This window comes from Silurus aristotelis, assembly GCF_946808225.1.
Source record: "Silurus aristotelis genome assembly, chromosome: 29".
In the NCBI taxonomy this organism is placed as follows: Eukaryota; Metazoa; Chordata; class Actinopteri; order Siluriformes; family Siluridae; genus Silurus; species Silurus aristotelis.
Window position 1 is genome coordinate 1,466,736 of NC_139602.1, and position 24,705 is coordinate 1,491,440.

General features: G+C 44.4%; 4 protein-coding genes across 4 annotated transcripts in view; 2 read left to right on the plus strand and 2 right to left on the minus strand.

The window, feature by feature from the left end:
* LOC310722852 (transport and Golgi organization protein 1 homolog) overlaps positions 1-10,042 on the plus strand; it is a 37,022-nt gene extending 26,980 nt beyond the window's left edge. The window contains exon 27 of the mRNA XM_083535613.1: positions 9,689-10,042. Within this exon, the coding sequence (XP_083391739.1) occupies positions 9,689-9,955 (267 nt within the window). The 3' untranslated portion in view covers positions 9,956-10,042. The remainder of the gene's footprint in view (positions 1-9,688) is intronic.
* Positions 1,217-3,925, minus strand: LOC310722861 (tripartite motif-containing protein 16-like). Its single transcript, XM_083535636.1, has 5 exons — positions 3,244-3,925; positions 2,879-2,971; positions 2,502-2,735; positions 2,256-2,415; positions 1,217-1,802 (listed from the first exon to the last, which is right to left on the minus strand). Exons 1-5 carry the CDS (start codon positions 3,778-3,780, stop codon positions 1,267-1,269), a joined length of 1,560 nt encoding a protein of 519 aa, XP_083391762.1. The 5' UTR covers positions 3,781-3,925; the 3' UTR covers positions 1,217-1,266.
* LOC310722868 (uncharacterized protein) overlaps positions 5,377-24,705 on the minus strand; it is an 81,283-nt gene continuing 61,954 nt past the window's right edge. The window contains exon 7 of the mRNA XM_083535650.1: positions 5,377-5,755. The gene's annotated coding sequence lies outside the window, so the exon portion shown is untranslated. The remainder of the gene's footprint in view (positions 5,756-24,705) is intronic.
* On the plus strand, positions 19,093-23,146 carry LOC310722860 (tripartite motif-containing protein 16-like). Its single transcript, XM_083535635.1, has 6 exons — positions 19,093-19,788; positions 20,189-21,206; positions 21,505-21,597; positions 21,755-21,988; positions 22,075-22,234; positions 22,581-23,146. Exons 2-6 carry the CDS (start codon positions 20,670-20,672, stop codon positions 23,114-23,116), a joined length of 1,560 nt encoding a protein of 519 aa, XP_083391761.1. The 5' UTR covers positions 19,093-19,788; positions 20,189-20,669; the 3' UTR covers positions 23,117-23,146.

Here is a 24,705-nt window from a genome sequence, read left to right on the forward strand (position 1 = left end):
TTCTTTCCAAAGCGCACCCCGTATTACCTTTTTCCTCCCGTGCGTTTGCCCGTGGACCTTCCCCTCCAGGGCGTACCACGGATATCTCTCTCTCGTTTGTCGGGATTCTATGGACTCCCATGTGTGTGTGTGTTTTTGTGTTAAACTCTCTGTGTTTTCGTTAAACCAAAGCAAACTGTGCTCCGGCTTTGCCTCCGCTCATTACACTGCATATTTATATACAGTATTATTTATGTACCTGTATTATTTAGTATTAACGCTGCTAAAAACAGGGCAAAAAATGTTAATAAATGGTTATCGGTGGAGGTCGGGAACGGATTAATTGGTTTTCCATTATTTCCTATGGGATAATTACATTCGCTGAATTTGACAAAGATTTATATTTTTAACATAAATAAGCCGCACCTGTCTATAAGCCGCACCTTCCTACACTGAAATTAATGAACTTTACACAGGCTTTAACGAAAGACAGTGTCTGTTACATGGTGTAACGGGAGAAATATGTTGTGGCTCCTTGCAGAGCGGCATTTTGGGAATAGCCTGCCACCTCATTATTCCGGTATTACTGCATGTCTGCAAGACCGAGGAATATGTCCTTATTATTTTCTGATGCTCATTTCTAAGTTTCTTTGAGTAACCTGTAACGCTGTTGCCAAGAAAAAAAAAAAAGCACGAGTTTTGGAAACCTGTCTGTGCTTATATGATTTCTGTTGCAACTGGAGTTAGCGAGCTCTCCCTTCACCCAGACTCAACGCGTTACAACGGCTTGTATCTAAACAGTAGCCGACCAAGAAAGTCATTGTTTACTGTCTTCCTCCTTCCTTTCACAACTATTTCTCTCGAGAGTTTATCTTTTGGCATCGTCGTGCGTTTAAAAATCACCCCCGATGGAAGTTTTTTCTCCCGATGCAGCTCAGAACACAGGTGAAGTGCGTTTTTCCGTTTCCGTTCGGAAATTTCATTGGTCTAATATTATGCCGCTCAGTTTTTTGGCTTGAAGTTTGTGAAACCGGAAAAAACCCTGGAAAAATTATTAATTAGCCGCTTCGTTGCCGCGGGGTTCAAAACGTGGGAAAAAAGTAGCGGCTTATAGTCCGAAAAATACGGTATATAAATGTAAGGCAGTGATTCTGAGAGTTTATGGAACAGGATGATGGTGACGTGCACTTTGCCAGAAAACAAGGAAAAGATCTAACAAATGAAATTTTAAATCACATTCTGAATGAAGTTTCACATACAAAAAAAGTTGCTTCTTTTAATTGAAACTCAGTGTACAAATGTTTCACATAATCTTACAGTTGTTCCATAATAAGGCAGTTTGAATCCAGCATATAGAGGCTGAGTGAATGTGGTTTGGACTTTGTGGAGGAGCGTCCTCGTGTCAGAGACGCTGTAGAAGGACAGAGTTCCTGCACTGTGATCCACATACACACCTATTCTGGAGGGTAATGGAACTCTGAGATAAGTCATAATGTTGTTGTGACAGAAAAAAACAGAAGAAGAACACAGCAGACTCCAGGACTGATTGTTGCATCCAAACCAGCACTCATTACTCTGTCCTTTCCTCCTGATATCTTTATATGAGACTGATATGTACAAATTCGTCTCACCGCTCCACTCCACCTCCCAGTAACAGCGTCCACACACACTCTCTTTACTCAACACCTGACTGCAGGTGTCAAATCTCTCTGGATGATCAGAGTACTGCTGCTTTGTCTTACTGTGTGTCACCACTTTGTTGTTCTCAGACAGAATGAGGTCATAATTTACTGTGTTGGGATCCAGAGTCAGATGACAGAAATCTAAACACATAAACAATGGAAATGTGTCAGATATTAAAAAAGAAAAAACTATTTCAAATGAGACGTGTGTGTGTGTGTGTGTGTGTGTGTGTGTGTGTGTGTGTGTGTGTGTGTGTGTGTGTGGGGGGGGGGGGTCCTCCATGTGTGTGTGTGTGGGTGTGTGTCCTCCATGTGTGTGTGTGTGTGTGTGTGTCCTCCATGTGTGTGTGTGTGTGTGTGTGTGTGTGTGTGTGTGTGTGTGTGTGTGTGTGTGTGTGTGTCCTCCATGCTTTATTAATGGTAAAGTAACTGAAAACGAATCAGAAGCTTTTACACGATTAAGACGTGAATAAAAAAGTGTAACTGTAATAAAAATAACAGTAATAACAGGAAGTTCATGTAGTCATATGAAATGTCTCTTGTCACCATGCTGCAGAGAAAGTAAAGATTTCCCAGCAGGACAATTTCTCTCACCATGTTCATGAATTATGATAAAATCCTCCTGGCAGAGTTCCTCAAATCTCTTTTTCAGATCACAGACTGAAAACATCATTCTTTCAAATGGGAGATGTTGATTGACAGTGATGTTGGGTGAGTCCTCACATCCAGAAGATACACTGAGAGGCTGGAAACTCTACAGAGAGAAAGAAAAACATCATGGAGAAGGAGAAAGGTGGAGAAATACATGTGACTATATAGACTATACACACTTTGTGTTACCTGGAGGGACTGGATGTGATCGTGAGTGTGTGAAAGCTGCTCCAGCTCAGTGAATCTCGTCTGAAGATCAGTAATCTCCTGCTCCTGTTGCTCCAGGAATCGTTCAGCTCGACTCAGTTCAGCCTCCTTCTGATCTCTGATCAGCTCATTCACCTCCGAGCGCTTTTTCTCCATGGAGCTGATCATCTCAGTAAAGATATTCTCACTGAAAACTACTGCTCTCTGTGCACTGTGCTGTTAGGACACACACCCAGACACACACACACACACACACACACACACACACACACACACACACTCTTACTGGGACTCAAAATGACTCGATGTTCATGTTTTGTGTGTTTCTAGGAGCAGCTCCGTCTCTGCTCACTGCTCACCTTTATATTGTTCACAGTCTGTTTCAGCTCCTGCACCTTCTTCTGCTTCTCCTGGAGTCTCTGCTGGAATTTCATCTGCTCCTTCAGCTGAATCTGTAAACAGTTATAGTTGTTTAGATATTATTATTCTCCTGCATCTCCCCCTGTTTTATACATGAGCTCTCACACACACGGCTAATGTTGTTCTAGCGGTCATAGGAGAAATCAAGTCGTTATACTGATACACACGACCTAGTGGCCTTCAAACATGGCTGTCCTGAACATCAAACTCAAGCACATTCCAATGCTCATTTTAATACTGAGACTCAGGACTGAAACACACACACACACACACACACACACACACACACCTGTTTTTCACACACCTGTTTTTTTTCTGCTGCAGCTACGACAACGTCATGTCCTCTGTGTTCATTCATCGCACACAAGTAACAGATTAAGCTTTGGTCGGTACGACAGTAGATCTTCAAAACATCATGGTGTTTAGAGCAGACCTTCTCTTGGAGATATTCAGAGACCTCGACCAACTTGTGCTTCTTCAGATGAGTTTCACAAAAGGAGGTCAGACACATCAGACACGACTTTACGGCTTTGCGTTTTCTTCCGTCGCATAAATCACATTCCACGTGTTCAGCTTGGGCTTCTGAGTTCTTCAGTTTCTCCATCACTTCTTCCAGCATGTTGTTTCTTTGTAGAACAGGCCTTGGACTGAAACGATGTCTGCACAGAGGACAGCTGTAGACACGCTTCCAATCTTCCTGATCCCAGGAGCCATTAATACACACCTTACAGAAACTGTGACCACACGGGGTAGCCACTGGATCCTTCAGAAGATCCAGACACACTGGACATGTGAACTGATCTACTGAAAGCTGAACTACTGAAATGCTGGATTCAGCCATTTTCTTGCTCTGAAATTCGCTTTCACTAAAATCTCCTTACTGGATCTGTGTGTGTGTGTGTGTGTGTGTGTGTGTGTGTGTGTGTGTGTGTGTGTGTGTGTGTGTGTGTGTGTGTGTGTGTGTGTGTGTGTGTAAAAACAGTAGAAAGGCAGCGAGGTTCTAAATAAAGTGACTTATAATCCACTAAGTGTGAAATCCTGCTCTCGGTGACTGTTAATCAGGTGATTAATGTAAATGAGCCCCAGTGTGGATGATGTTAATCTTGTGTGTGACGAGTTTGGAGTCAAACGCTGTTTAAATACCCTCTTCTGTTTGGGTCGTTGCCATGGTAACCGAGGAGCTTCTTCGTGCACGTGCGTGGCGGGCTAAGTCTGTAGTATGTTTATGCTAATAATAAATCACATTGCCACCTGAATTCTATAAACTGTAGTAAAATGGTTATAAATAATGTACAACTTTAAATAAGATCTGGAGAAAATGCCGCATCTCACGAGCTCCTCGTCCGCGGTCCATTCAGCCGCTTTTTTATTTTATTTTTTGTGATTGCGCGTCTAATCTTGTTCTTACGGTATGGGTGCTTAAGATGAGCGAATCCGGAATCATCCAGGTAAAATAACCCGATTCTTTATATGACTCGGGATTCATGAATCATTCTCTTCATTTACTCGGATCACTTAAATCTTTAGTTATTTTGCTACCACATATAAATAAAAATTGTAAATTACACCATTAATTGTTCTGATTAGTTGTTAGCAAGAAACTGTAGCAACAAGTAGCTGAATGAGTTGTTCAGGAAACTTCCTTTATGTTCAGAAACACAAGAAACTCAAAATGGCGGGTCCTATGCGAGTCCTCGCTGATCCACCTGAACCGTGGGATTCAGCGGATCTGTCGGACTCGTAGCGCGGAGCGAAACAGCAGAATCCGAGAGATTTGTGAATGAGATTAATGAGTCCACGGATGAATTGTGAGAGCATTCGGTGAGTGCCCTCTAGTGGAATTTCCTGGCAAAAGCAGGAAGAATCCCTACTGATTGAAGTGACTCAGGGACTCGTGAGAGTCGGATCCGTTCACGGAGTGACTCAGAATGATTCAGATTCGGATTTCTCATCTCTAGTGCTTCCTCACATGTGGCTAAGCTTTAGCAAGGATTGTGGGAAAAACAACATGGGAGAAAATGGTGACATCTGGTGGACAAAAGTCATTCCTGCCACATCCTTACAATAAATGACAATAACAATAAAAATGAGATATAATCAAATATGTATAATTATATGAGAATAAATATACAGAGATGAAAACTAAATAAAATAATAAAATAATAATAATCAGATCATTCTCTACATATATATTTTGTATCAGTGTGCATATTGTTCACGCAGTTCACTGACTGTAGGGGTTTGGCTGACGGATCATTTTGGGTCTGATCTAATTTCTGTGTTTATGTGTATTATAAAATAAGGTTAGTTTTACTGGAATTTTAGTTTCTTTTCTTTCAGGACCTTTTTGTTTATTATTTTGGCCTCGTCCTACCCTGAAGTCACGCCTTTCTACAGTTGTGTGTGTGTATATACTGTATATATGAATATATACAAATTTTATTATAAAAGGTATCAATCCCTTGAATCCTGAGCTAATTACTCTGTGTGGCCTAACCCTAGACTGAGTCGTAACAAATGTGATATATTTAAAACAAAAGAATTAAAAGCTATAAGCATAACGGAAAAATCTTCTGTATTTTTCTGAATGTGTTCTAGGCTCAAATAATCACAAAATTCATCACTAAACATGTCAATTGTCTTAACTGGAGGAGTGAAAGAGCATTGTACTGCTTGCACTACAATTTAATTGTGATCTCTGATCTGAGGTACTTTTAAATAACCAGAAAATTTCTGTTTCTTTATTTAAAAGTTCTCCCTAAATTTGCATTGCATGCGTTCTGATGGAAGGAAAATGCTGTAATGGATCGATTCTCCTGCCCAAAGAGGAAATAAAAATTAATAAAACGTGGTCTGCTGAGAACTTTGTGGTTCTCCAAAGGACATCATCAAAGTATAAAACTTAGATTCCAAGCGCAATATTTACATGTACTAAAGCAGGATCGTGACCATTGTAGAGCAGAACCAAAAAGACCAACCCAGTTTTGTAGCTGAATCAGTGATGTCTGTGCTGTGTCAGTGCTTCTTTTAATTGAAACTCAGTGTACAGATGTTTCACATAATCTCACAGTTGTTCCATAATAAGGCAGTATGAATCCAGCATATAGAGGCTGAGTGAATGTGGTTTGGACTTTGTGGAGGAGCGTCCTCATTTTAGAGACGCTGTAGAAGGACAGAAGGCGTCGCTCCATTCCTTTTCTCCGTGGTGGGCAGTGCTCCGTTCCCGACCTCCGCTGAGGGTGTTGTTCTGTTCCAGGTCTCCAGTGTGGGCGGCGCTCGGTTCCAGCTCTCCACAAGGGATGTCGCTCCGCCTCGGGTCCTTCCCGGCTTTCCCCGGTTCCGCGCGATTCTAACCGGGTCCCCTTCGATTCTGGACGGATGGCAAGGCCTTCCGTGGGTTAAGGGCATCAGGTGCCGTCCCTTATTTTTTATTTAATTTTTTTGTAAATCTGTTCCTTTTCAAGATTTGAGACGAAAAAACAAAAACTCTGATTTATTGCATTGTGTAGCGTCTATGGGAGTCACGTGACAAAAGACCGAATGGTTCGGAGTTGTGGAGTCAAAAGATAAACGACTCGATTCATTTCCAGAGCCCCTCCTTGAACTGCCACCTTAACGTGGTGGAGGGGTTTGAGTACCCGAATGACCCTAGGAGCTATGTTGTCCGGGGCTATATGCCCCTGGTAGGGTCTCCCAAGGCAAACAGGTCCTAGGGTTCAAAAACCCTTATAAGAAAAAACAGACCAAGGACCGTGACAACGCCGGTGCTGAGAGGATCGGGCAGCAGTCGAAGACAACCCGATCCCTGGACACAGAAGCTAGCTCTAGGGACGTGGAATGTCACCTCACTGGCGGGAAAGGAGCTTGTGCGTGAGGTTGAGAGGTTCCGACTAGAGATAGTCGGGATCACCTCTACACACGGCTTGGGCTCTGGAACCACACTCCTTGAGAGAGGATGGACTCTTCACCACTCTGGAGTAGGCCATGGTGAAAGGCGGCGGGCTGGTGTGGGTTTGCTTATAGCCCCCCAGCTCAGCCGCCATGTGTTGGAGTTTACCCCGATGAATGAGAGGGTCGTTTTTCTGCGGCTACGGGTCGGGGATAGGTCTCTCACTGACGTGTGTGCCTACGGGCCAAACGGCAGTGTAGAGTACCCGGCCTTCTTGGGGTCTCTGGGAGGGGTGCTGGACAGTGCTCTGACTGGGGACTCCGTCGTTCTACTGGGAGACTTCAATGCCCACGTGGGCAGCGACAGTGACACCTGGAGGGGCGTGATTGGGAGGAACGGCCCCCCTGATCTGAACCCGAGCGGTGTTCAGTTATTGGACTTCTGTGCTAGTTACAGTTTGTCCATAACGAACACCATGTTCAAGCATAAGGGTGTCCATCAGTGCACGTGGCACCAGGACACCCTAGGCCGTAGGTCGATGATCGACTTTGTGGTCGTTTCATCTAACCTGCGGCCATATGTCTTGGACACTCGGGTAAAGAGATGGGCGGAGCTGTCAACTGATCACCACCTGGTGGTGAGTTGGATCCGATGGCGGGGGAGGAAGCTGGACAGACTCGGCAGACCCAAGCGTACTGTGAGGGTCTGCTGGAAATGTTTGGCCGAGTCTCCTGTCAGAGAGATCTTCAACTCCCACCTCCGGCGGAGCTATGACCGGATCCCGAGGGAGGCCGGAGATATTGAGTCCAAGTGGACCATGTTCTCCACCTCCATTGTCGAAGCGGCCGCTCGGAGCTGTGGCCATAAAGTCTCCGGTGCCTGTCGAGGCGGCAATCCCCGAACACGGTGGTGGATCCCGGAAGTAAGGGATGCCGTCAATCCTATCGGGTCCTATCGGGCCTGGTTGGCTTGTGGGACTCCTGAGGCAGCTGACGGGTACCGGCAGGCCAAGCGAACTGCAGCCCGGGTGGTTGTGGAGGCAAAAACTCGGGCCTGGGAGGAGTTCGGTGAGGCCATGGAGAAGGACTATCGGCTGGCCTCGAAGAGATTCTGGCAAACCGTCCGGCGCCTCAGGAGAGGGACGCAGTGCCCTACCAATGCCGTTTACAGTGGAGGTGGGGAGCTGTTGACCTCAACTGGGGATGTTGTTGGACGATGGAAGGAATACTTTGAGGATCTCCCCAATCCCGTCGTCACGTCTTCCATTGAGGAAGCAGAGGCTGAGGGCTCAGAGGTGGACTCGTCCATCACCCAAGCTGAAGTCACCGAGGTAGTAAAGAAACTTCTCGGTGGCAAGGCACCGGGGGTGGATGAGATCCGCCCTGAGTACCTCAAGTCTCTGGATGTTGTGGGGCTGTCTTGGCTGACACGCCTCTGCAGCATCGCGTGGCGGTCGGGGACAGTGCCTCTGGAATGGCAGACCGGGGTGGTGGTCCCTCTTTTTAAGAAGGGGGACCGGAGGGTGTGTTCCAACTATAGGGGGGTCACACTTCTCAGCCTACCTGGGAAAGTCTATGCCAGGGTACTGGAGAGGAGAATACAGGCGATAGTAGAACCTCGGATTCAGGAGGAACAGTGTGGTTTTCGTCCAGGCCGTGGAACACTGGACCAGCTCTATACCCTCTACAGGGTTAGGGTTAGGGAGGGTTCATGGGAGTTTGCCCAACCAGTCCACATATGTTTTGTGGATTTGGAAAAGGCATTCGACTGTGTCCCTCGTGGCGGCCTGTGGAGGGTGCTCCGGGAGTATGGGGTCCGGGGCCCTTTACTAAGTGCTGTCCAGTCCCTGTACGACCGAAGCAGGAGCTTGGTTCGCATTGCCGGCAGTAAGTCAGACTTGTTCCCGGTGCATGTTGAACTCCGGCAGGGCTGCCCTTTGTCACCGGTTCTGTTCATAATTTTTATGGACAGAATTTCTAGGCGCAGCCAGGGGCCGGAGGGTGTCCGGTTTGGTGACAACACGATTTCGTCTCTGCTCTTTGCAGATTATGTTGTCGTGTTGGCTTCATCGGACCAGGACCTTCAGCACGCACTGGGGCGGTTTGCAGTCGAGTGTGAAGCGGCTGGGATGAGAATCAGCACCTCCAAATCCGAGGCCATGATCCTCAGTCGGAAAAGGGTGGCTTGCCCACTTCAGGTTGGTGGAGAGTTCCTGCCGCAAGTGGAGGAGTTTAAGTATCTTGGGGTTTTGTTCACGAGTGAGGGAAGGGTGGAACGGGAGATTGACAGATCGGTGCAGCTTCTGCAGTAATGCGGTCGATGTACCGGTCTGTCGTGGTGAAAAAAGAGCTGAGCCGACTATAAAAGAGAGAATATGTCTCCCGGCTGGTCTGGGAACGCCTCGGTGTCCCTCCGGAAGAGCTGGAAGAAGTGTCTAGGGAGAGGGAAGTCTGGGCATCTCTGCTTAGACTGCTGCCCCCGCGACCCGGCCTCGGATAAGCGGGAGAAGATGATGATGATGACATTTTGCCATGCTTTTTCGCCCCCCGCGGCCGAGCTTACTATAGCAACGACCCAAACAGAAGACGTTTTAGATCCCATTTGAAGCTCTACACCCTTAAACACGTTGTAAGACATTTTCTTTTTTTTTTTTTTTTTTTTTATGAATTCCTGTAAATTCCCTGGTAACTTATTTGCAAAAATATTTGCAAAATTTTCCCGGATGAAGTTTTCACAGAAAGTTTCCGGAAATTTACAGCACATTTTCCACCCCTTTGCAACCCCGTAGTTATAACACGCTTCGTTCGGTTTACAGTCGTCTGTCGATTCGATTATAACCGGAGCAATCTTTCTTTTCCAGGTAAACAAGTCCCAGCGACAGGGGTCGTTCCTCCCGTCTCCGATCAGAGATTCTCCCGTCCCAGGTTCAAATACTCTTCCGAAGGCATACGGACCTCCACCGATGGGCGGACCACTTCCCCCACCGATGCTGCCTCCGAACGGCCAATACCAACCCATGATTCCTCCCGGGCCGCCTTTCGGACCCGACCCTCGTTTCAGGCCACCACACATGGACTCCTACAGACCTCCTTTTCCTCTGCGCCCATATGGACCCGTCCCTCCTTGACCTTTCGGTAAAGTGTTCTGATTTGCATCACGGTTCAGGATAAATGAGTTTATTGATCTCAATGTTTGTTAGCAAGCTGCTATCGGGCTTTTACACACAACGACTTTAAACCGAATGGTGCGGAAAACAAATTGTTGATCTTTTGGCACTTGATGAAACTGAATTTGCCAAATCTCTAATGTTTTTATATATATATATATATATATATATATATATATATATATATATATATATATATATATATATATATATATATATATTGTAAAGTCTGCATCACGTCCCATTCACAAAACCAGGCAAGCGCTCCGAACACGACAACCAGGGGGGTGCTGGATGGACAGCGCCATATTAGCACCCGTGTTGTGGAAAGCTGCAGAGCACATGGCAGCGGGGCGGAGTGGCATAGGGAGGCACGGCTGGAAGCTCATGATGAGAACGCTTAACCGAAGGAAATGGGATCTAAAACGAAGGAGGGATTTAAAAGGATCCACTAAGGAGCACACAGGGGGAATGGTCGGCTTCCAATTAACCAAAGATTTATCTCCCTTTTTCTTAACAGGAAGCAGCAACAGCGGCGAGAGCAGCTCGAGTTACCGCTGCGAATACGCCGATTCTCTTCCAACAACTGTATAAAGACCTCTATGTGCCGAGGACACCGAGCACCCACTCGCACAGACAGTTTGGGTCTCAGCTTTCCTCAGACGGGCCGGGGCCGCGAACAACACCCATTTGGAGCGGTGCTACATCGGAAGCTCCAGCGGGCGCGGCGTTAAGGACTAATTCGCAGTCCTATACAAAATTTCACTTCTTTCTCTGGTGTGTGTGTGTGTGTTCGTCCCGGCACGCGAGCGAGGCTATATATATATATATATATATATATATATATATATATATATATATATATATATATATATATATATATATATATATATATATATATATATGTGTGTATGTATGTATGTGTGTATGTACAGTTATGTTCAAAATAATAGCAGTACAATGTGACAAACCAGATTAATCCAGGTTTTTAGTATATTTTTATTTGCTACATGACAAACAAGTTACCAGTACGTGCAGTAGATTCTCAGAAAACAAACAAGACCCATCATTTATGATATGCACGCTCGTAAGGCTGTGCAATTGGGCAATTAGTTGAAAGGGGTGTGTTCAAAAAAATAGCAGTGTATGCCGTTGACTGTACAAACTCAAAACTATTTTGTACAAACATTTTTATTTCTAGGATTTAGCAATCCTGTGAATCACTAAACTAATATTTAGTTGTATGACCACAGTTTTTTAAAACTGCTTCACATCTGTGAGTCAACCAACTTGTGGCACCTCTCAGCTGTTATTCCACTCCATGATTCTTTAACAACATTCCACAATTCATTTACATTTCTTGGTTTTGCTTCAGAAACAGCATTTTTGATATCACCCCACAAGTTCTCGATTGGATTAAGGTCCGAGGATTGGGCTGGCCACTCCATAACATTAATTTTGTTGGTTTGGAACCAAGAGTTTTGCTCGTTTACTAGTGTGTTTGGGGTCATTGTCTTGTTGAAACAACCATTTCAAGGGCATGTCCTCTTCAGCATAGGGCAACATGACCTCTTCAAGTATTTTGACATATGCAAACTGATCCATGATCCCTGGTATGCGATAAATAGGCCCAACACCATAGTAGGAGAAACATGCCCATATCATGATGCTTGCACCACCATGCTTCACTGTCTTCACTGTGTAGTGTGGCTTGAATTCAGAGTTTGGGGGTCGTCTCACAAACTGTCTGTGGCCCTTGGACCCAAAAAGAAAAATTTTACTCTCATCAGTCCACAAAATGTTCCTCCATTTCTCTTTAGGCCAGTTGATGTGTTCTTTGGCAAATTGTAACCTCTTCTGCACATGCCTTTTTTTTTAACAGAGGGACTTTGCGGGGGATTCTTGAAAATAGATTAGCTTTACACAGACGTCTTCTAACTGTCACAGTACTTACAGGTAACTCCAGACTGTCTTTGATCATCCTGGAGCTGATCATTGGCTGAGCCTTTGCCATTCTGGTGATTCTTCGATCCATTTTTATGGTTGTCCTCCGTTTTCTTCCACGTCGCTCTGGTTTTGCTCTCCATTTTAAGGCATTGGAGATCATTTCAGCTGAACAGCCTATAATTTTTTGCACCTCTTTATAGGTTTTCCCCTCTCCAATCAACTTTTTAATCAAAGTACGCTGTTCTTCTGAACAATGTCTTGAGCGACCCATTTTCCTCAGGCTTTCAAATGCCTGTTAGTGCTGGCTTCATCCTTAAATAGGGGCCACCTGATTCACACCTGTTTTTTCACAAAATTGATAACCTCAGTGATTGAATGCCACACTGCTATTTTTTTTAACACACCCCTTTCAACTAATTGCCCAATTGCACAGCCTTACGAGCGTGCATATCATGAATGATGGGTCTTGTTTGTTTTCTGAGAATCTACTGCACCTACTGGTAACTTGTTTGTGACGTAGCAATAAAAAATATACTAAAAACCTGGATTAATCTGGTTAGTCACATTGTACTGCTATTATTTTGAACATAACTGTATATGTATATATATGTATGACCCGGCCCCTCTCAAATTTTAGAACCCATTGTGGCCCGTGAGGCAAAAAGTTTGCCCACCCCTGTTCTACACCCTTAAACACGTTTCAAGACGCATTTTGACGACTTTTTATTTCTACCGCTGCAGAAGCATTTGTAAGCATCCAGACTACGACGTGTATTTACCGCTTTTCTCTCAAACAGATCGTAACTACACACCTGGATACGGTCTTTCAGGTAAACTTCTAATGTTCTGAGTAACATGTCTGATTTGAGTTCTGTGCTAATTCCACATTATTATTCTTTTTTTTTTAGCTTTTATAAATATCTTGAACTCTTCTTTCAGTATAACGGAACCCGTTTGTTATTGTTGACTTTCTTGAAATGGTCTATAAAAGAGGTGTATTTTTGCAGCAGTGGCTTCATAATTCATCCTTCATTCATTCATCTTCTCCCGCTTATCCGTAATTCGGGTCGCGGGGGCAGCAGTCTAAGCAGATTCCCCAGACACTTCTCCGTGTCCAGGGATCAGGCTGTCAAGGCCCCCGCCTTCGACTGCTGCCCAATCCTCTCAGCACCGGTCCCTTACGGTCCCTCCTGCAGGTGGTGAGCCCACGGGAAGCTTCATAATGATGGTATTAATAATTGGATTGATTCAGGTAGGAATTATAACTAATTATATTTATAAAATACACACATACATTTAAATAATAGTGTTTAATTTAGCGCCCGTTTGGCGTTCGAGTTTTTCCGGAGCATTTTGAAGCGCAAAATGTGACAACGAAGACCCCGTACTGTTGCCCACCTTAAAACTTGTTTGTAGAAAGAATGGGACAAAATTACACCTGAAACACTTCATCACTTGGTGTCTTCAGTCCCTAAACGTCTTTTAAGTGTTGTGAAAAGGAATGGCAACATTACAAAGTGGTCAATTCTTTACTGTCCCAACTGAATGTGTTGCAGGTCTGAATGAAAGAAAAGGATGTATATGTACAAATGACATGAAGTTCACCAAACAAAACATGAAATATTGTCTGCAATGAAATACAAGTCAAAGTAAATTTAGAAATTACTACTTCCTTTTTTTATTTGCGTTTTCCATACTGTCCCAACTTCTTCTGATTTGGGGTTGTATTTTATTGAGCAGATTTTCATAATTTAATACTGGTTTTCCATTCAGTGTTTTTAATCCAGTATTTATTTTAAAAACTAGCGGTTGATTAATCGGTTATTAGCAAATACGATCCAACCCAGCTATCGCTATCCAGAAAATCCACTATCGCTTCACTCGACCTCTAGTTTTTAACGTAGCAATTATTTCTTTTAATTCAACCACATGCACAAGTAAATGTTTTAATTTCAATAGCAATAAATTTATATATAAATATTAGTTGCTTATAAATACTTTCAAGTTCTCGTCTCACTTTCTGTTCAGCCATGAAGTTTCTAACTCTCCTTGATGAAGATTCTGCTCGTCCTTGATGACTGAAAGATTTTCCTCGATCTACAGAATAAAAAATTAAACGAAAATTGGTCCTCTACAATTGAGGTTTTACACTATTGAACCTGGTGGTGGCACTAGAGCATTGGCAGTACCCATATTTGACCAGAATGTTCCTCAGAATGTTCCTCAGCACAATGCTTCTCAATTGAGATTTTAAACAATTGAGTACCTAAGCACTTTTGGTACTTGGCCCCTACAATTGAGTACCAAACCCATTCTAGAGCATTACCCTCGAGACATCCATCCACAGGAACACCAGCACGGTGAGAACTCCCACCAAAGCTGTAACAACTACAGGATTCCAGGGAAGGCCGTGAAACGTCAGACCCGGACGCCAGTCCTCGGGCGTGGCAGCGATTAACTAGAAAACACACACACACACACACACACACACACACACACACACACACCTTATATGCAAAAAGTATATACTTTTTCCCACCCGTATGTGGATCTTCCCCAAGTTTGTATACGATGTCTCAGAAATGTTCCCTTCACCTGAACTAGGAGACCCAAACCTGTTCCACAAAAGTCCAGCTCCATGAAGATCTGCTCTCCATGGGTTGGATGTGTGTGAAAGATCTTGAGTGGCCTGCTATAGAGCTCGAACCCTACTGAATTTTTCACACTAACTGCACCCCAGAGCTTCTCACCTCACCACTGTGGATGACCAAAATCTGAAAAATTGCTACAAAAATGAGTGGAACATCTTCCCAGAACAGTGGAAATTACTATGAGGGAAAATAGGAGCTCAATGCGGAAGGGGATTTTTTTAAATCTTCGGTTTCCACAAACTTTTGGCTGTTGTGTACATACCCCCCCTTAGACTAGAAGTACAAAAAATAGCTGAAAAGCTTCACTCTCTCACACGCCTGGTTCTAAATCTGAAGGGTCTCCAAACACTTCATGTGGCACGTTTCTTTATTACTGGGTTGTTTATTACTGCTGTCCAGCTCCGGAAAAACACAAACGCCGAACGGGCGCTAAATTAAACACTATTAATTAAATGTATGTATGTGTGTATTTTATAAATATACACACACATAATTAGTTATAATTCCTACCTGAATCAATCCACCTATTAATACCATCATTATGACGCCATTGCTGCAAAAATACACCTCTTTTATAGACCATTTCAAGAAAGTCAACAATAACAAACGGGTTCCGTTATACTGAAAGAAGAGTTCAAGATATTTATAAAAGCTAAAAAAAAAAGGATGCTAACGTGAAATTAGCGCAGAACTCAAATCAGACATTTTACTCAGAACATTAGAAGTTTACCTGAAAGACCGTATCCAGGTGTGTAGTTACGATCTGTTTGAGAGAAAAACGGTAAATACACGTCGTAGTCTGGATGCTTACAAATGCTTCTGCAGCGGTAGAAATAAAAAGTCGTTAAAATGCGTCTTAAAACGTGTTTAAGGAGAGATGCCCAGACTTCCCTCTCCCTAGACACTTCTTCCAGCTCTTCCAGCTCCAGACATAGTCTCTCCAGCGTGTCCTAGGTCTTCCCCGAGGTCTCCTCCCAGTGGGATGCGCCCGGAACACCATACCAGGAAGGCATCCGGAACAGATGCCCGAGCCATCTCAGCTGACCCCTCTCGATGTGGAGGAGCAACGGCTCTACTCTGAGCTCCTCCCGAGTGACCAAACTTCTCACCCTATCTCTAAGGGATCACCCAGCCACCCTGCGGAGAAATCTCAAATCTCAGATTGACCGGTAAATCGAGAGTTTCGCCTTGCGGCTCAGCTCTTTTTTCACCACGACAGACCGGTACATCGACCGCATTACTGCAGAAGCTGCACTGATCCGTCTGTCAATCTCCCGTTCCACCCTTCCCTCACTCGTGAACAAAACCCCAAGATACTTAAACTATTCCACTTGCGGCAGAACTCTCCACCAGCCACCCTTTTCCGACTGAGGACCATGGCCTCGGATTTGGAGGTGCTGATTCTCATCCCAGCCGCTTCACACTCGGCTGCAAACCATCCCAGTGCGTGCTGAAGGTCCTGGTCCGATGAAGCCAACACGACAACATCATCTGCAAAGAGCAGAGACGAAATCGTGTTGTCACCAAACCGGACACCCTCCGGCCCCTGGCTGCGCCTAGATATTCTGTCCATAAAAATTATGAACAGATCCGGTGACAAAGAAAAGCAGCCCTGCCGGAGTCCAACATGCACCGGGGACAAGTCTGACGCATGCCGGCAATGCGAACCAAGCTCCTGCTTCGGTCGTACAGGGACCGGACAGCCCTTAGTAAAGGGCCCCGGACCCCATACTCCCGGAGCACCCTCCACAGGCCGCCGTGAGGGACACAGTTGAATGCCCTTTCCAAATCCACAAAACACATGTGGACTGGTTGGGCAAACTCCCATGAACCCTCCAGCACCCTGTAGAGGGTATAGAGCTGGTCCATTGTTACACGGCCTGGACGAAAACCACACTGTTTCTCCTGAATCCGAGGTTCTACTATCGGCCGTATTCTCCTCTTCAGTACCCTGGCATAGACTTTCCCAGGTAGGCTGAGAAGTGTTATCCCCCTATAGTTGGAACACACCCTCCGGGCCCCCTTCTTAAAAAGAGGGACCACCACCCCGGTCTGCCATTCCAGAGGCACTGTCCCCGACCGCCACACGATGCTGCAGAGGCGTGTCAGCCAAGACAACCCCACAACATCCAGAGACTTGAGGTACTCAGGGCGGATCTCATCTACCCCCGGTGCCTTGCCACCGAGGAGTTTCTTTACTACCTCGGTGACTTCAGCTTGGGTGATGGACGAGTCCACCTCTGAGCCCTCAGCCTCTGCTTCCTCAATGGAAGACGTGACGACGGGATTGAGGAGATCCTCGAAGTATTCCTTCCACCGTCCAACGACATCCCCAGTTGAGGTCAACAGCTCCCCACCTCCACTGTAAACAGCATTGGTAGGGCACTGTTTCCCTCTCCTGAGGCGCCGGACGGTTTGCCAGAATCTCTCCGAGGCCAGCCGATAGTCCTTCTCCATGGCCTCACCGAACTCCTCCCAGGCCCGAGTTTTTGCCTTCACAACCACCCGGGCTGCAGTTCGCTTGGCCTGCCGGTACCCCTCAGCTGCCTCAGGAGTCCCACAAGCCAACCAGGCCCGATAGGACTCCTTCTTCAGCTTGACGGCATCCCTTACTTCCGGTTTCCACCACCGGGTTCGGGGATTGCCGCCTCGACAGGCACCGGAGACCTTACGGCCACAGCTCCGAGCGGCCGCTTCGACAATGGAGGTGGAGAACATGGTCCACTCGGACTCAATGTCTCGGGCCTCCCTCGGGATCCGTTCAAAGCTCCGCCGGATGTGGGAGTTCAAGATCTCTCTGACAGGAGACTCGGCCAAATGTTCCCAGCAGACCCTCACAGTATGCTTGGGTCTGCCGAGTCTGTCCAGCTTCCTCCCCCGCCATCGGATCCAACTCACCACCAGGTGGTGATCAGTTGACAGCTCCGCCCATCTCTTTACCTGAGTGTCCAAGACATACGGCCGCAGGTCAGATGAAACGACCACAAAGTCGATCATCGACCTACGGCCTAGGGTGTCCTGGTGCCACGTGCACTGATGGACACCCTTATGCTTGAACATGGTGTTCGTTATGGACAAACTGTAACTAGCACAGAAGTCCAATAACTGAACACCGCTCGGGTTCAGATCAGGGGGGCCGTTCCTCCCAATCACGCCCCTCCAGGTGTCACTGTCGCTGCCCACGTGGGCATTGAAGTCTCCCAGTAGAACGACAGAGTCCCCAGTCGGAGCACTGTCCAGCACCCCTCCCAGAGACCCCAAGAAGGCCGGGTACTCTACACTGCCGTTTGGCCCGTAGGCACACACGACAGTGAGAGCGCGGAGCGACATCCCTTGTGGAGAGCTGGAACCGAGCGCCGCCCACACTGGAGACCTGGAACGGAACAACACCTCAGCGGAGGTCGGGAACGGAGCACTCCCCACCACGGAGAAAAGGAATGGAGCGACGCCTTCTGTCCTTCTACAGCGTCTCTAAAACGAGGACGCGCCTCCACAAAGTCCAAACCACATTCACTCAGCCTCTATATGCTGGATTCATACTGCCTTATTATGGAACAACTGTGAGATTATGTGAAACATCTGTACACTGAGTTTTAATTAAAAGAAGCAACTTTTTTTGTATGTGAAACTTTATTCAGAATGTGATTCAAAATTTCATTTGTTAGATCTTTTCCTCGTTTTCTGGCAAAGTGCACGTCACCATCATCCTGTTCCATAAACTCTCAGAATCAGTGCCTTACATTTATTTATATATATATTTATATATATAACTGTATCATGTATTTAGTCTGGTCTTTAAGCTTATCACAGCACAGAAATCCCACTATTTGAAGTATTAAATGATCTTAAAGTAAATCCAGACTCAGGTGCTTTATTTATTTAGTTTTTTCTTGACAGCAGTGCCGCTTTTAATCCAGTTGACCTCAAGACATCACTGATTCAGCTACAAAACTGAAAACTTGGTCCTTTAGGTTCTGCTCTACAATGGTCACGATCCTGCTTTAGTACATGTAAATATTGCACTTGGAATCTAAGTTTTATACTTTGATGATGTCCTTTGGAGAACCACAAAGTTCTCAGCAGACCACGTTTTATTAATTTTAATTTCCTCTTTGGGCAGGAGAATCGATCCATTACAGCATTTTCCTTCCATCAGAACGCATGCAATGCAAATTTAGGGAGAACTTTTAAATAAAGAAACAGAAATTTTCTGGTTATTTAAAAGTACCTCAGATCAGAGATCACAATTAAATTGTAGTGCAAGCAGTACAATGCTCTTTCACTCCTCCAGTTAAGACAATTGACATGTTTAGTGATGAATTTTGTGATTATTTGAGCCTAGAACACATTCAGAAAAATACAGAAGAATTTTCCGTTCTGCTTATAGCTTTTAATTCTTTTGTTTTAAATATATCACATTTGTTACGACTCAGTCTAGGGTTAGGCCACACAGAGTAATTAGCTCAGGATTCAAGGGATTGATACCTTTTATAATAAAATTTGTATATATTCATATATACAGTATATACACACACAACTGTAGAAAGGCGTGACTTCAGGGTAGGACGAGGCCAAAATAATAAACAAAAAACTCCTGAAAGAAAAGAAACTAAAATTCCAGTAAAACTAACCTTATTTTATAATACACATAAACACAGAAATTAGATCAGACCCAAAATGATCCGTCAGCCAAACCCCTACAGTCAGTGAACTGAGTGAACAATATGCACACTGATACAAAATATATATGTAGAGAATGATCTGATTATTATTATTTTATTATTTTATTTAGTTTTCATCTCTGTATATTTATTCTCATATAATTATACATATTTGATTATCTCTCATTTTTATTGTTATTGTCATTTATTGTAAGGATGTGGCAGGAATGACTTTTGTCCACCAGATGTCACCATTTTCTCCCATGTTGTTTTTCCCACAATCCTTGCTAAAGCTTAGCCACATGTGAGGAAGCACTAGAGATGAGAAATCCAAATCTGAATCATTCTGAGTCACTCCGTGAACGGATCCGACTCTCACGAGTCCCTGAATCACTTCAATCAGTAGGGATTCTTCCTGCTTTTGCCAGGAAATTCCACTAGAGGGCACTCACCGAATGCTCTCACAATTCATCCGTGGACTCATGAATCTCATTCACAAATCTCTCGGATTCTGCTGTTTCGCTCCGCGCTACGAGTCCGACAGATCCGCTGAATCCCACGGTTCAGGTGGATCAGCGAGGACTCGCATAGGACCCGCCATTTTGAGTTTCTTGTGTTTCTGAACATAAAGGAAGTTTCCTGAACAACTCATTCAGCTACTTGTTGCTACAGTTTCTTGCTAACAACTAATCAGAACAATTAATGGTGTAATTTACAATTTTTATTTATATGTGGTAGCAAAATAACTAAAGACTCAAGTGATCCGAGTAAATGAAGAGAATGATTCATGAATCCCAAGTCATATAAAGAATCGGGTTATTTTACCTGGATGATTCCGGATTCGCTCATCTTAAGCACCCATACCGTAAGAACAAGATTAGACGCGCAATCACAAAAAATAAAATAAAAAAGCGGCTGAATGGACCGCGGACGAGGAGCTCGTGAGATGCGGCATTTTTTCCAGATCTTATTTAAAGTTGTACATTATTTATAACCATTTTACTACAGTTTATAGAATTCAGGTAGCAATGTGATTTATTATTAGCATAAACATACTACAGACTTAGCCCGCCACGCACGTGCACGAAGAAGCTCCTCGGTTACCATGGCAACGACCCAAACAGAAGAGGGTATTTAAACAGCGTTTGACTCCAAACTCGTCACACACAAGATTAACATCATCCACACTGGGGCTCATTTACATTAATCACCTGATTAACATTCACCGAGAGCAGGATTTCACACTTAGTGGATTATAAGTCACTTTATTTAGAACCTCGCTGCCTTTCTACTGTTTTTACACACACACACACACACACACACACACACACACACACACACACACACACACACACACACACACACACACAGATCCAGTAAGGAGATTTTAGTGAAAGCGAATTTCAGAGCAAGAAAATGGCTGAATCCAGCATTTCAGTAGTTCAGCTTTCAGTAGATCAGTTCACATGTCCAGTGTGTCTGGATCTTCTGAAGGATCCAGTGGCTACCCCGTGTGGTCACAGTTTCTGTAAGGTGTGTATTAATGGCTCCTGGGATCAGGAAGATTGGAAGCGTGTCTACAGCTGTCCTCTGTGCAGACATCGTTTCAGTCCAAGGCCTGTTCTACAAAGAAACAACATGCTGGAAGAAGTGATGGAGAAACTGAAGAACTCAGAAGCCCAAGCTGAACACGTGGAATGTGATTTATGCGACGGAAGAAAACGCAAAGCCGTGAAGTCGTGTCTGATGTGTCTGACCTCCTTTTGTGAAACTCATCTGAAGAAGCACAAGTTGGTCGAGGTCTCTGAATATCTCCAAGAGAAGGTCTGCTCTAAACACCATGATTTTTTGAAGATCTACTGTCGTACCGACCAAAGCTTAATCTGTTACTTGTGTGCGATGAATGAACACAGAGGACATGACGTTGTCGTAGCTGCAGCAGAAAAAAAACAGGTGTGTGAATAACAGGTGTGTGTGTGTGTGTGTGTGTGTGTGTGTGTGTGTGTGTGTGTGTGTGTGTGTGTGTGTTTCAGTCCTGAGTCTCAGTATTAAAATGAGCATTGGAATGTGCTTGAGTTTGATGTTCAGGACAGCCATGTTTGAAGGCCACTAGGTCGTGTGTATCAGTATAACGACTTGATTTCTCCTATGACCGCTAGAACAACATTAGCCGTGTGTGTGAGAGCTCATGTATAAAACAGGGGGAGATGCAGGAGAATAATAATATCTAAACAACTATAACTGTTTACAGATTCAGCTGAAGGAGCAGATGAAATTCCAGCAGAGACTCCAGGAGAAGCAGAAGAAGGTGCAGGAGCTGAAACAGACTGTGAACAATATAAAGGTGAGCAGTGAGCAGAGACGGAGCTGCTCCTAGAAACACACAAAACATGAACATCGAGTCATTTTGAGTCCCAGTAAGAGTGTGTGTGTGTGTGTGTGTGTGTGTGTGTGTGTGTGTGTGTGTGTGTGTGTGTGTGTCTGGGTGTGTGTCCTAACAGCACAGTGCACAGAGAGCAGTGGTTTTCAGTGAGAATATCTTTACTGAGATGATCAGCTCCATGGAGAAAAAGCGCTCGGAGGTGAAGGAGCTGATCAGAGATCAGAAGGAGGCTGAACTGAGTCGAGCTGAACGATTCCTGGAGCAACAGGAGCAGGAGATTACTGATCTTCAGACGAGATTCACTGAGCTGGAGCAGCTTTCACACACTCACGATCACATCCAGTCCCTCCAGGTAACACAAAGTGTGTATAGTCTATATAGTCACATGTATTTCTCCACCTTTCTCCTTCTCCATGATGTTTTTCTTTCTCTCTGTAGAGTTTCCAGCCTCTCAGTGTATCTTCTGGATGTGAGGACTCACCCAACATCACTGTCAATCAACATCTCCCATTTGAAAGAATGATGTTTTCAGTCTGTGATCTGAAAAAGAGATTTGAGGAACTCTGCCAGGAGGATTTTATCATAATTCATGAACATGGTGAGAGAAATTGTCCTGCTGGGAAATCTTTACTTTCTCTGCAGCATGGTGACAAGAGACATTTCATATGACTACATGAACTTCCTGTTATTACTGTTATTTTTATTACAGTTACACTTTTTTATTCACGTCTTAATCGTGTAAAAGCTTCTGATTCGTTTTCAGTTACTTTACCATTAATAAAGCATGGAGGACACACACACACACACACACACACACACACACACACACACACACACACATGGAGGACCCCCCCCCCCACACACACACACACACACACACGTCTCATTTGAAATAGTTTTTTCTTTTTTAATATCTGACACATTTCCATTGTTTATGTGTTTAGATTTCTGTCATCTGACTCTGGATCCCAACACAGTAAATTATGACCTCATTCTGTCTGAGAACAACAAAGTGGCGACACACAGTAAGACAAAGCAGCAGTACTCTGATCATCCAGAGAGATTTGACACCTGCAGTCAGGTGTTGAGTAAAGAGAGTGTGTGTGGACGCTGTTACTGGGAGGTGGAGTGGAGCGGTGAGACGAATTTGTACATATCAGTCTCATATAAAGATATCAGGAGGAAAGGACAGAGTAATGAGTGCTGGTTTGGATGCAACAATCAGTCCTGGAGTCTGCTGTGTTCTTCTTCTGTTTTTTTCTGTCACAACAACATTATGACTTATCTCAGAGTTCCATTACCCTCCAGAATAGGTGTGTATGTGGATCACAGTGCAGGAACTCTGTCCTTCTACAGCGTCTCTGACACGAGGACGCTCCTCCACAAAGTCCAAACCACATTCACTCAGCCTCTATATGCTGGATTCAAACTGCCTTATTATGGAACAACTGTAAGATTATGTGAAACATTTGTACACTGAGTTTCAATTAAAAGTAGCAACTTTTTTTGTATGTGAAACTTCATTCAGAATGTGATTTAAAATTTCATTTATTAGATCTTTTCCTTGTTTTCTGGCAAAGTGCACGTCACCATCATCCTGTTCCATAAACTCTCAGAATCACTGCCTTACATTTATATACCGTATTTTTCGGACTATAAGCCACTACTTTTTTCCCACGTTTTGAACCCCGCGGCAACGAAGCGGCTAATTAATAATTTTTCCAGGGTTTTTTCCGGTTTCACAAACTTCAAGCCAAAAAACTGAGCGGCATAATATTAGACCAATGAAATTTCCGAACGGAAACGGAAAAACGCACTTCACCTGTGTTCTGAGCTGCATCGGGAGAAAAAACTTCCATCGGGGGTGATTTTTAAACGCACGACGATGCCAAAAGATAAACTATAAATAGTTGTGAAAGGAAGGAGGAAGACAGTAAACAATGACTTTCTTGGTCGGCTACTGTTTAGATACAAGCCGTTGTAACGCGTTGAGTCTGGGTGAAGGGAGAGCTCGCTAACTCCAGTTGCAACAGAAATCATATAAGCACTGACAGGTTTCCAAAACTCGTGCTTTTTTTTTTTTCTTGGCAACAGCGTTACAGGTTACTCAAAGAAATTTAGAAATGAGCATCAGAAAATAATAAGGACATATTCCTCGGTCTTGCAGACATGCAGTAATACCGGAATAATGAGGTGGCAGGCTATTCCCAAAATGCCGCTCTGCAAGGAGCCACAACATATTTCTCCCGTTACACCATGTAACAGACACTGTCTTTCGTTAAAGCCTGTGTAAAGTACATTAATTTCAGTGTAGGAAGGTGCGGCTTATAGACAGGTGCGGCTTATTTATGTTAAAAATATAAATCTTTGTCAAATTCAGCGAATGTAATTATCCCATAGGAAATAATGGAAAACCAATTAATCCGTTCCAGACCTCCACCGATAACCATTTATTAACATTTTTTGCCCTGTTTTTAGCAGCGTTAATACTAAATAATACAGGTACATAAATAATACTGTATATAAATATGCAGTGTAATGAGCGGAGGCAAAGCCGGAGTACAGTTTGCTTTGGTTTAACGAAAACACAGAGAGTTTAACACAAAAACACACACACACATGGCAGTCCATAGAATCCCGACAAACGAGAGAGAGATATCCGTGGTACGCCCTGGAGGGGAAGGTCCACGGGCAAACGCACGGGAGGAAAAAGGTAATACGGGGTGCGCTTTGGAAAGAGCGCAGCCGTGGAGAGCGCGTGGAGTCCGGAAAGGAAAAAAACGCATAGAAATACGTGTGACAGGGAAAACACAGACAAACATGCACCAAACACCTTCACATACCAACAATAACCAGCAAGGAGTGTGGATGAATGAGGGGTTTATATAGGAGCTGGGGATGAGTGAACAATGAGTCCCAGGTGTGCAATATTGAACCCAGGGGCTTTAGGGAAAGCGGAGGTTTTGACAGCTGCCGAAGGGGTCTTGGAAGGTGGATTTCTGACAATAATACAGTAAAAAGTATAAATTAAAAACATTTTGATAAGTGCTGACAAGCTTCTTACACCTC